The sequence below is a fragment of the Varanus komodoensis genome, unplaced genomic scaffold (genome assembly GCF_004798865.1).
Source record: "Varanus komodoensis strain SLA01 unplaced genomic scaffold, ASM479886v1 scaffold104, whole genome shotgun sequence".
Taxonomy (NCBI): Eukaryota; Metazoa; Chordata; class Lepidosauria; order Squamata; family Varanidae; genus Varanus; species Varanus komodoensis.
The window spans coordinates 1,262,856-1,275,262 of record NW_025335289.1 but is presented as its reverse complement, the minus strand read 5'-3'; the positions used below and the strand labels follow the sequence as shown (position 1 = coordinate 1,275,262).

General features: G+C 66.0%; 1 protein-coding gene across 1 annotated transcript; it reads right to left on the bottom strand.

The window, feature by feature from the left end:
- Positions 1-2,864: 2,864 nt before the first annotated feature.
- On the bottom strand, positions 2,865-9,823 carry REPIN1 (replication initiator 1). The gene is made up of 6 exons (XM_044419559.1): positions 9,618-9,823; positions 9,016-9,089; positions 7,449-7,561; positions 6,708-6,818; positions 5,108-5,221; positions 2,865-4,429 (listed from the first exon to the last, which is right to left on the bottom strand). Exons 3-6 carry the CDS (start codon positions 7,477-7,479, stop codon positions 2,865-2,867), a joined length of 1,821 nt encoding a protein of 606 aa, XP_044275494.1. The 5' UTR covers positions 7,480-7,561; positions 9,016-9,089; positions 9,618-9,823.
- Between the last annotated feature and the right edge of the window lie 2,584 nt (positions 9,824-12,407).

The window sequence follows — 12,407 nt, the reverse complement described above, 5'->3', positions numbered from 1 at the left end:
GGCAGCGAGCGTTGTGCGGAGCCCCGGCCTGGGAGCTCCCGGAAGGCTTTGGGCAGAACCCCGCAGACTCCCGAGAAACCGGCAGAGGCAGAGCGGCCCTCCCAGGGACCGGCAGGCGGTGGCGAGCGGAGAGCAAGCGGCGGGAGCGGGCGGGAGGCCGGGTCTGCACCGGGAGCAGCCTCTTCAACACGCCCCCGCTTGCCCGGGAGCCAGGAGCGGCCCGCCCGGGGCGGTTAAGACAAAGGGCTTGGAAGAGCTATGCAGGGGCCTCCCCGCCCGGGGGTGCACAACGGCACACGCAGGACAACGTAAACGGCAGCCGGGGTGAGAAAAGCCACTTCCCGGGGACACGGGGGCAGCGTCTCGTGATGGCACCTCCGACTGCAGCACGCAGCTGCTCTGAAAAAGGCACGTGCCCGCGGGGCCTCCAAAGCCAAAGGGCCCGGGGAGCCGGTGGGCATGCCATGCGCAGCCCCCGCACGCTCCCTCCGGGCAGCACACCTCTGGCCGAGGTGGCCCGTTCTGCCCGCATGGGACGGGGAAGCCATGTTTCCCCATGGCGCGAGCAGAACGCCGGGCAGGGCAGGCCCGGCAGGGCTCCTCCGATGTTCCCACGGGGGAGCGACACGCCTCCTCCTCCCCCCGACCGCTTCCCAATTTAGTCTGCCCGTCCGTGCTGCTGATGGGCCGCGGCGGGAGGGCAGGGCGGGCGCAGGCACACCGCCCCTCACACAGCTGCACTTGGGTAACAAAGGGGGCGGCAATCCGGCGTGCAGGTGAGCCCTGGGGCGCCTGGGGGTCCGGTCCCACACCGTCAGTCCCGATCCGCTCTGCCCCCCCAGGGCCTGGGACCGGCTCTCATCCCCCAGCTCCCCGACTGCTCCCTTGCGCACCCAGCCTGACATCCGGACGCGCCGAGGTGCCCTCCTCCTATTGCACAAGGGGCGACTTTGCACCAACGTCACTCGAGCTGAAGGGTCCCCAAGGAGGGGGGGCCCTCGCCCCGAGTCGACCGCTCGGAGCGTGGCGGGACGGCGGCAGCCCTGCTGGCTCGGGGAGCCCTGTGCGCGGGTCACCCCAGGCCCGTCCGGGCACCGCCGGCTTCCCCGGCATCTCGCCAGCCCCGGCTCGACTGAAGCGGCGAGCACCTCAGCGTCCCTCCCGCACAGCTTCCCACAGAACCAGGTGCTTAAGGCACAGACTCCCCCATTCCTGGCTGGGCGCCAGGTGACGCCGCCGGAGGCACATGGGCGGCTGCGCAGGTGGGGGTGCGCACAGCTATGGAGAGCGGCCAGTCAACCTGCCCTCGCGCCGACACGCTGGCCTTCCGGCCCACAGCCCAGCCCCCTCCGACGGAGGCAGAGAGCAGGGCAGCCGTGTGCCCTCCGCGGGTCACAGTGGGGGCGGAGCGATCCTTGGTAGAGGGTCACCAATAAAGTGCTTCTGCTTTTTTCCTGTCCCAACTCCGCTGCCACCCACCCACCCCGACCGACCGGCCGGCCGGCCACAAGCACTGCCCCCCGGCGGCCAGTCCACCGACACACTCTCCTCTTTGGTCAACGCTGCCACTCCTCACCTCGCAGGTCTCGGGCCGTCCTGGGCCGCCTCCTGCTGCCCGTGCCTCGGAGAGGAGCCTCTGCACTGCGGCGCCCCCTGTGGGTGCCCCCCGCACACCTGCACAAGGCCAGCGGGGGGGGGGGGCTTCTGGCCAGAGAGGAAGACGAGTTTTTCTTCCAGCATCCTCATCTGCCCTGGGAGTCCGATCCGAGGTTCCTGCGGCAGAAGGACCATCCCGGAGAAGCACGCTGCTTTTGAAGCAGCCCCCCGCCCCCACGACGCCTGTGCCTTGCCCCCGCCCCGAGTCATGCAAGGGCAGGCCGGGCCAGGCCGAAAGGCAGCGGGCCACGCCGGCACGTGGGAGTCCGCTCCGCACTGATGGGGCCCAAGGGAGGCCGGCTTGTCCTGGAAGTCACGGGGTCTGTTCACCGCCGGCGGCTTGGCACCGGGCCACACGGCTCCCCCGGCTGGCCCCTGCACCAGGAAAGTTCGCCCACGAGACGGCCGCTGCAGCGGCTCCGCTTTGGTTCCGACGGCACGTTCTCCAGCGCGCATCCAGGCGAACACCCACACGAACGCCCAAGGATGGGGCCCGGGGCCCCGCGAGGGCCCGGCTGCTGCAGCTCCCGCGAGCCGGGGTGCCGTCCGCGGGGCAGCTCGGCCCCCAGCGAGTGTCCGTGCCGCCAGTCCTCGCAAGGCGAGCGCCGGCCGCCCTCTCCCGCGTCGACCGGCTCGAGGGCCCAGGCCGGGCCTCCAGCCGCAGCGAGCCGTGCCGCGCCCAGCAGGCGGCCGGAGGAGGGCGCTCCTCCCACATCACCTCCCGGAGGACCAGGGGCGCTGCCACGGCAGTGCTGCTGCCAGCCGGCCGGCCGGCCACGGGAGTGCGGGGCCACCCACTTCGAGTCTCTCTCTGCCTCGACTGGTCTCTGTCCAATAGATGAGCTGCTGGCTGTGCTGGTTTCGGGGGACGGGGGGACGGGCAGACGGACGATGAGTGTTGCGATGAAGGAATATACTTGGCACAATACACCCCGGGGCTCGGCCTCCCAGTCCTGTGCAAGCTTCCGAGGGGAGGGCCGCTGCAGAAACTCGACCTCTCTCAGCATTACCCGATCGGCCGCGCAAGTCCTATTCCAGGAGATGCAGGAGGAAAAAGGTTTCGCGGGGGGCCCGGGGGGGCCGGGGCCTGCCCGCGGTACATGCATGCGCCTCCCGCCGGCCGCCAGGGGCCGTGCCTGTGGCGCCGAGGAGGAGCCCGGCCCCGGAGTCCGCGCTTGCACAGTGCCCGTCGCTGCGGGGCAGGGGAGCTACCGCAGGGAGTCCGGGATCGAACACAGTCTGGGATTGGGGGCTGCCGGGTGGCTCTGGGCGCCCTGCTGGAGCTGAAGGGTGCGTGCCGGGCAAGGGATGCCCAGCCAGGCGCGGCCAGGGGTGTCCCTGCTCCCCGGCTGGAGCTGCCCCAGGTGCGGCGGGTGCGGAATGACCAGGGAGGCCCGGCTGGCGTGGCAGAGGCAGTGGATCATCTCGCTCGGGGCATCCACCGCGGCCGGCCGGGGCCCCGGCACGCTCTTCGGCTTGGAGGTGATCGGCTGGGGCTGCCCCATGGGCACCACGGAGTGGGCGCTGGCGCTGGGCAGGGCCGGCAGGCTCAGCCGGCGCTGGCAGTGGAGCATCTCCGTGTGGGGGTCCATCCCGGCGGGGGGGGCGCTAAGCTTCGGCGCTTGTTCGGCGCTGGGGGCCACACCCTGGAGGTGGCCGGCGGGGCCCGCTGCGTGGGGACCCGCCGGAGGGTCCGCGGGGAGGCTCTGCCCGTGAGGGGCCCCGTGCTGCCCGGGCGGAGCTGCCCGGTGGACCCCCGGGGGCGGGTCCCCCGCGAGCTCCTGGCGCGGGGCGGGCGTCGCGCGCTGCGCAGCAGCCACGGAGGCGGGGTCGCCCGCCAGGGGCTGCTGGAGGGCGGGGGCCGCCAGGAGGGTGCTGGCCAGGGGGTCCGCGCCCAGGACCTGCCGGTGGGTCCGCTGGTGCGCCCGCAGGGCCGACTCGCCCTTGAAGCGCTTGGGGCAGCAGGTGCAGGCGTGCGGGCGCTGCTGCGAGTGGGTGCGCTGGTGCGCCGCGAGGTTGCCCTTCTGGCTGAAGCGCCGGCCGCAGGTGGCGCAGGGGAAGGGGCGCTCGCCCGAGTGGATGCGCCGGTGGGTGATGAGGTTGGCCCGCTGGTTGAAGCGCTTCCCGCACTCGGTGCAGGCGAAGGGCTTCTCGCCCGTGTGGATGCGCTGGTGGGTGATGAGGTTGGGCCGCTGGCTGAAGCTCTTCCCGCAGACGTTGCAGGGGAAGGGCTTCTCCGTCTGGCGGCTGCCCCGCGGCACGGGCACCTTGGGCTCGGGGCTGATCAGGCCCTCCTGGACGGCGTGGGTGCGCTGGTGGGCGGCCAGGTTCGCCTTCTGGCTGAAGCGCTTCCCACAGCGCAGGCAGGGGAAGGGGCGCTCGCCCGTGTGCACCCGCTGGTGCGTCAGCAGGTTGGGCCGCTGGCGGAAGCGCTTGCCGCACTCCAGGCAGGGGTAGGGCTTCTCGCCCGTGTGGATGCGCCCATGCGTGATGAGGCCTTGCTTCTGCCGGAAGCACTTCCCGCACACCACGCAGGCAAAGGGTCCGGACCCCAGGCCCTGGGAGGGGCGCCCCGGCCCGCAGAGGCTGGGCTCACACGAGGCCGCCTCCTCCTTCTTGACGCGGGGCTGGCTCCTCAGCTGGGCGGAGTTGGGGGCCAGGAAGAGCCCCGCTCGGGAGCTGTCGGGGAAGAGCTGGTAGCGCTCCAAGCTTGCCACAAAGCCCTTCTGGCCGCCCTCCTCCTCCTTGATGGCCTTGCCGCGGCCAGCTGCCCCTGGAACGGAAGAAGGGAGGCGGGGAGGGAGCGTAAGCGGCGGGCGCTTCTCCGGCCCATCAAGGCGGCCCCAGGAGTCCCCGCAGACACCCAGAGCAGGCCCCCGCGCTTGGCTCCTGGCAAGCAGGCAGCTGGAGGCACCCGGCTCCAGTCTGCGGTGCTACATTTTAAGAAGGGGGGGGCCAGGACAGGCTGGACATGCACGTGGCAGGCATGCCATGAGCGGAGCCGGCTGGAGCCGGGGGTCAGACTAGATGGCCCGGGAGACCCCTTCCGACTTGCTCTGTTTCCGTGTTTCAGGGCAGTTTCCTGAAAGAACTGCATGTGCTTAGCCTGCAGGAAGAAAGGCGAAGGGGAGACACGGGAGCTGCCTTCCGGGATCGGAAGGGCTGTCGCGTGGGAAGCAGAATGTGCTCGCCCCGAGGCCCCCGGGAGCAGGCGCAGGAGACGCGGCCAAAGGCAGGAGATGGCCTCACACGGCGCCCTCGGCAGGGAGAGGAAGGAGCCGACGCTCACAGCCCCCCACTCGTTTGGGCGCACGCCGGGCGGGCCGGCACCTGGCCGGCACGTTTCGCTGCACGGACGCTTCGCCACTCGCGAGGCGCCGGCTGCTGGAGGCTGGGGGCCACGCCGCACCCTCGGCCCTGCCGGGCGGCACCCGAGCAGCCACAGCCTCACCTTGACAGGAGCCCGTGCACAGCTTGCCTTCCTCCAGCTTCTGGCGGTCCGTGACGCCCAGGTCCTCCCACCGCTCGATCCAAGACAGGCTCTCTGGCTTGAAGAAACGGTAGCCTGGCGAGAAGAGCGAGAGCGCGGGGTGAGCCCGCTTCCCTTCCCCGGCTCAGCTGAGCTCCTGGCAGGCGGGCGAGGGGCTGAGGAAGGCAAAGGCTCCGCCGCGGCCCAGCCTGCCAAGGACCACCGGGCACCCGGCCCCTCGCCGGCACGGCCCTTCTCTGCCCTGAAGGAGGAGGAGGCACCCAGCGCTCAGCCCGGGGACGGCTGGGGCAGCGCGCAGCGCCCGCCAGACTCGCCACAACGGGGCCTGTGCCAGCGCAGCGGCAGGGGCCGGGCAGCCGGGGCAGTTCCTCCTTCCTGGAGCCGACGCGTCAGCCGGCCTCGTCTGCCGCGGCTGTGGCCGGCTGCTCACCACCGGCCCCGCAAATCCAAGCGCCTCTCCGAGCGTGAGCGCGCCACCGTGCGACTCAGAATCGAGAAACATGCACCCTGCCGCTGCCATCATCACAACCAAACCGAAAGCAGCACAGCGCGTCTTCAGCTGAGGCACATGGGCAGCTTTTTGAAACAAGAGTGGAGTGCCTCGCTCCGGAGGCTGCCAAGGCGTCGGCAGAACACAAGCAGAGCCAGGCTCAGCCGAAGTCTAAACGATAAAAGGGAAAACTGGGGAGGGACTTTGGGGCTCGGATCAGCTCTGTGCCAACGCCGCGCACTCCCAGCACCCCACTTTGCCGCAAAAGAAAACGCCATTTTGCTTTTTAGAGCCTAGCATTTTTGGCAAACAAAACTACACGTGCAAACTTAGAAATGTGCTCCAGTTAGCGAGTGAATGTTGCTATTAATCGATTTGAAATTAAAACAAACCCATCTGCGCTTTCTGAGCACCAGTATGATTCTTCCCCAACTACAGAACTGATATTGTCCAGCTGCAAACACATACACTGCCGACAGAGACGGAAACTCAAGGATAATGGAAGGGGGACTACAAGCCCGTGAGCGGAGGGGCCAGGGCAGCGCAACTCCAGTGGAGCTGCAAATTCCCACCCTAAATGAATGAAGCTCAAAGGAAATCCATGGGATGCAATTCCAAAGCAACAGCAGCATTTTCTACAGGGAGGGCAACTGCTTCTAGCAGAAAGACAGTGTTTATTTCAGCTTCCAATAGGCTAAAAAAACCCACACGTGTGGGCTGCCCAGAAGCAACACCACAGTCTCCAGGCAGAGGCTCTGGAAAAGCGCAGATGGCTCCCGGTGCCTGACTCCAACGCAGCTCTGCCAAGGCGGGAGCCGGTCCACTGAAGCAACAGCCGGCTGGCCGCCCGCCCGCTGGAGAGCAAGCGCTGAGCGGGACGACCGCTGCTCTGCCCCGCACGGCTGTTCCACGTCCTGCACGCTGAGGACCCACCCACCTTCCTGCTGGGGTCTCCTGTGTCCCAGGTTCCCCTACACAACCAGGAAAGGGGGGGCCCGTGGCAAGCGCTCGTTCCCGGGATGCGCAAAAGCGGCAGGATAACTGCGTGTGGGGCCTAGCCCAGTGACTCACCTGGGCAGGGATCTGTCGGGATCCCCCTGCTCGAGTCCAGCTGATCTCCAGCACACTGCTCTCCGGCACGTTCGATCCGAGAAAGCAGATCGGGCTTGAGAACCGGGTAGCCTAGCAAAGGGGAAGAGCAAGGGCCCTTAGCTATGGCTCGGAAAAGGAGCGGCGCGTCCGCCCTTCCCCGGCCTCTCACAGCTAGCACAGGAGAGGGGCAGCTGCTCCTCCCCACTGGGAAAGGAGCATCCACCTTCCCTCCCCGAGAGAACCTCCAGGCCAGGGCAGGGTGAGGGCTTTCCAGCCTGCAGACGGCCTTTTCAAGGACGCTTCCCAGGCCGGGGAGTCTGAGTTGACGCAGTGCAGAGCGGCTCTTCTGCCAGAGCAGACGCGGCCCCGCAAGTGGGCCGAGAAGCCCCACGGTGAGGCCAGAGCAGCACAGGCTGGGCGGCGGGGGGCGACCCTGACTCTGAGAGGGACTCCACCATCACTAAAGAGCACGGCAGGCCCTGCCCTCCAGAGGGGGAAGCTGACGCCCCGTGCAGCACTCAGCTGGGAAGCTGCAGCCCGGCCCAGCTCAGAGGCAGCTCAGCACCGGGTCCTCGGGCGGCAACTTCCCCTCCATCAGCCCCCAGCCTGCCTGTCAGAGCAGAGCAGAGCCCACCCCACCCCCCCGGGGCCAGAGCACACCATGCCTTCACCCCACTCTGCGCAGGACCGACCCCCCGAAGCAGCGCTCTCGCCTCTCACCCAGGGAAGTGACCAGCTCGTAGTTCTCCATCACCGCTTCCACCCGTGCCTTGCGGACGCTGTGTGTGCTCCTCCAGGGAGATGCGGGCCGGGGGCAGGGGCTCAGGCGTCACCTGTGACAACAACGCCTGGCTGGTCAGCGCTGCCCCGCTCGGGGTGACCCAGGCCCAGGAAGCAGCACCTGCAGCTCAAGCACCCCGGAAGGGCTGCTGCACAGCTGGACCAGCGGCAACACCTCGGGCTTTCCCGGTCTCCAGGCGGGGCATTTCCTGGCCCCCACGAGGGACTGAACCCGAGGCTCCCGCTGGGAAAGCACGTGCGACAGCTCCCAGCAGCAGCTGCAACTCCGACTTCTGCCGGCCGGGCAGCACTAACCCAGAATTCTGCGGCTTTACGGTAGGAAGGTGGTCGACTGCAGTGCGTCTGGCAGCGCAAAATTGAGACCGAAACACTGCACAGCCCTCCTGTCTCGGCCCTTGTCACAAGTCGGCCTGAGACCAGCAGAGGCCCTGCTGCCTCCTCGGTGCAGCGCACCAGCTTCTGCACGCCAGCCCCGCTTGCCGAGCCACTGCGACCCCCAGGCGGCCAGAGCACATGCCGCCCCAGCAAGTGGGCCAGGAAGCCCAACAACAGGGGAGGGGAGATTAACCCAAACCACATTGCGCAGGGATCGGGGGCCCTTACCTCCCCCACACGGGTAAGAGGCTGACGGACGCCGTGAAGCAGCCAAGCAGCCCTCCAACGCAAGGCTCAGGCAGCCCCCCTGCCTGGGCAGCCCCCGCTGCAGCCACTTCCTGCAGGCTCTCCAGGGTGGGAGGACCATGCTCCCCCTCGTGAACTCAAAGGCCACTGGGGACGTGGGTCCGATCACTCGGACAGTCTTTCGGCCGGCTTATTCTTGCTGCCCTTTCCAAAGCCCCTCTGCCTGCGTCCACCAGGAAAAGAAAAGCAGGATGAGCCCCGAGGACCGGCACAGCCTGAGCCCTGAGCAAGGCCACTCGGCCACTCCCCGTCCAGGTCCCCTCTGCGCGACCCTTGCTGCTAAGGAGGGCTGCGCACAGCTGCCTGGAGAGCACCTTCCCCAGCACGCGGAGTCCCAGAAGCCAGACTGGGCCAACAACGGCATCCGTCACCCACCAGCAGGGCCTCTGCCGCGAGGGGAGCGCTGTGCCAAGCCCCGGTCACGTGAAGGGAAAGCGCCCGCTGCCAGCGAGCGAGGCTGACGGGCCTCACCCCCCTCCCCAGGGAGCCTGCTGCGCTGCATCTGGAAGACCGTGTGCAGCGCCCCCCATGGGCTACTGCGCAGCGAAGGGGGCCAAACAGCCAACTCAAGGCGGCAGGGGGGCACCATGCATACAGGTCAGTCAAGGAGGAGCCCGTGCAGGTGAACACCTGTCCTGCAGGTCAGCTAGGAAGAGAGGCTGGGCAGGAGGGGAGGAGAGAGATGGCACAAGCGTGCGGAATGGCCCGGAGCGTGCAAGAGAGCGGGGCGGCGAGAGCCCCTCCGCACTCTCTCATGATACAAAGAGCGTGCGAGAGAGGCGTGCAGGGCAGGGCAGGCCAATACCTGGAATTCGCTCCTGTTCCAGACGGACTGTTCCCTCTTCGCCAAGCAGACACGCGCCACCGACTGAGTCCCACCTGTGAGAAGGAAGGCAGGCCAAGGTCACCCCAGGCCCCCCCGCCCAACAGCTCCAGCCCAACCGTTCCCCCCTCCCACCCTACAACTGCCTCCCACCACCTTCCCCGTGGGAAGAGTCCTGACAAAGAGGCGGGCGGATGCGGTCTTCTCGCTTTGCTCACACGTAAGCCCCCCGGCATGGGAAAGCGGCCACTGCCGTGCAGGGCCCTTCAGTCACACAGGAGACTCTGTGCTCGAGGACAGGCAAAGAGGAGACGGCCGCACAACGCACCACTCGCCGCCGCTGGGGCTGGTGGTGGGCACACACGTTTAGGGGGACTGAAAAGGGGAAGTAAGCCAATTCGTGGAAGAAGAGAGGACGCCCAAGGGCTCCCACGAAGGTCTCACGGAACCCCCAGCTTCAGAGGTGCCACTGAGGACCGTTGCCAGGAAGCTGCGTCTTCCGTCCTTCACTCACGAGCTCACTGCAAACATCTGTCTGGACACACACGGGACCAGACAGATCTTTGGCCCACGGCTGCAGATACCTGCTGTGTCCCGCAGCTGCATTCCCACCACTTGGCTCATTCGAGCTTCTGCAGACGCTTTCCCCCTTGACAGACTACGATTCCTTCATGCGCCAACTTTTAAATCATTATTTTCTTGGGACCTGCACCCTATCCTAGGACAGCTTCGTCTCATTCCACAAAGCAGGCCGCACTGAAATAAAAGCAATGCCCAGTGTGAGCCAGCAAGCCCTACAACTGAGCGGTGATCTGAAGGGGGATCTCCATGCTCAGTCCATGCTGAATTGCTCCCACGACACAGGAGAGAAGCAGGGCCCTTGCAGAAGAGAGCCCTCTCCCGTCCCGTTCTTGTCTGCTCTCTGGGCAGTGCCTCAAAAGCACACCCCCTGAATTACCACAGCTCACCTAGAGCAACGAGAGCACACCTGCGGCTGTCACAGGAGAGTCCCGCCAGGTGAGTGTGGGGTGCACCTACTCCAGCAGTGAGCACAGCCACTGACGAAACACTGAAGGCCAGGGAAAAGCCTGCCATGAATTAGGTATGTTCATGCAGGGCCTCGCCTGGGGCAGTTGTTACTTTTCGGGGTACAGCCGCCTGCGAGAGAGACCACTGTAATACTGGGAAGGAGCAGCTCTGGCCAGCTCCTCTATCATCCTCCAGCCACTTTTTCGGTTGCCTTCTATTATGGGATGCTTGCAGCAGCTCTTGTTGGAGACCAGCAGCTCCGGCTTCCCGCCTCACAGAGCTGCCACAGCCTCAGAACTAGCAGGCCCCTCTCCTCCCCAGCCAGGCTGCACGCTCAGCATCGCTCCCTTAGTGGGTTTTGAAGCGCAACAGCACACGACACACTAAAGAGAGCACAGATGAGCACCTTCCTGAAGGTTTACACTTTGCATCGGGGGAGGGGGGTGTTAGGAGAGCAGGAACTGAGGCCCTCATGACCATGGGACAACGGCAGCGGTGCAGAGAAAGCCAAAACTGCTTTCCCTGGGCAGAAGCAGGTGCGGAGGAGCAGCCTGAAGGGAAGGGAACACGAGGACGGTGTTACTCTGACTGGGTGCTGCAGCAGGAAAGGGAGGAGACACCCAGGACGGGAGGTCCCAGCAACACTGTCTCCCTCGCTACCGCCGGGCCCCGCCGGCTTCTTGGACCGGTCCCTTCAGCTTCTTGAGGCCTCCACGCCACGGCTGGCCTCGTGGGGAAAACAGGAAGGAACAGGTGGTGCTGCCGTTCCCAAGATGCTTCCACACATGTGGGATGCCGTCCCACAGCCAGAGAAACCCAGTGCTGCCCAAGGCCAAGACAGACATCAAGCATCAACCATCACCGACTGAAAGCCAGGTGCCACACACGGGAACATCTCAGGTTCTAGGAAATGTTCTTCCTTTCAGATGAGAAGCTGTGGACCTCGAAGCATTAGTTAAAAGGCTTTCCAAATCTTAAAAGCCCATCCTTTCTTAGAATAAAATGCTGCCAATTGCATGCTCAGTTCAGTTCAACAACTGTGGGTAAATCCCTTCCTGCTACCCTTTGCTGCTAACATGGGAAGCCCAGATGACAGCCAGAAGTACTCCAAGGCCAGCCAGAATCCCCCTGAGCTCCAGGGGAAGAAACAGCAACAAATCGGATGAGGTTCCACTCCCGGCAGCCCGAGCCCCTTCGCCGAAGCACCACAACCACACCCACCGGCCTGGCCGCCACACTGCAGCCTACCCAGCACAAGCCACAAAGAAGAAAGCAGGCCATTTTTAGCAGCAGGCCCAGAAATATGACAGCAATTCCCTCAAGCATCCCCAGAGGCCACCGCACTCTTTTTGATCTCGACCGCCCAGCTGGGGTTGCGTCTGCAGCCTTGCCAAGCGGGACCACAAGGGCAGCGTTCCGTGTGGTGGCAGGGCGGCCTTCCCCAGCTCAGTGCTTTCCAGAAGTGTTGGACTGAGACTCTCCCTGTCCCCCACCCCACAGTGCTGTAGCCTGACCAGCTCGGGGGAGACTTGGTTGGGAAGACTGCCCTGGGAACCGAGAGGCTTCCCCCCTTGCTGCTCCGACAGCCACACCATGGTGTCAACTTAGCAAAAGGCCTAGTGGTTAGTCACACAGAGGCCTGAAAGCGTGAAGCTGCAGACCAACAGTGTGAAATCGCTTCCCAGCCCTTCTGACAGACCGCAATTCTCCTGAGCTGGCAAATTCTGGAATCCCCAAGTCAGCCATGTGGATCAGCCCTGAACACTCTAACTACCAAACTCAACCGGCCCCAATGGAACTTCGCTCCAAATGGACATGCACAAGCCTGTGGGACGTGCCCACTCTGGAAATGCTCACACCGCGAAAATCATGACCACACCAATCTATAGCCTAAATTTGCACATTGCGTGACAGACAACAGAACGCCAATTTACCTGGGAGAAAGCTGCACCTCTGAATTCAGTGGGGCTGCTTTGGAAGCAACCTCATGCGAGGATCTTGGGCAGCTTAACGCCGCCGCCCTGCCTCCAGGAGGACCGGCAGACGCTGCAGCCACCCCCCCGTCCGAGGAAGAAATGGGCCCCCAAACCCGCACGAGCAAACGGAAACCCAGCCCGCTTGCCTGCAGCACAAGCAGCCCTTCCGGGTCCTCCTCTCGCCGCCGCCCCCTCCCCGCCGCCGATCCCGTGCAGGGCTGGAACGGGCCCCGGAGGCCTCGGCGCCAGCCGGGCACGAGGGCAGGGCAGGGCAGGGCAGGGCAGGGCGCAACGCCCACCCCTGCCCGAGGAGCCCCGCCGGGCGCGAAGCCCCGGCCCCAGCCCCAGCCGGGGCCCCGCAGACCCCGA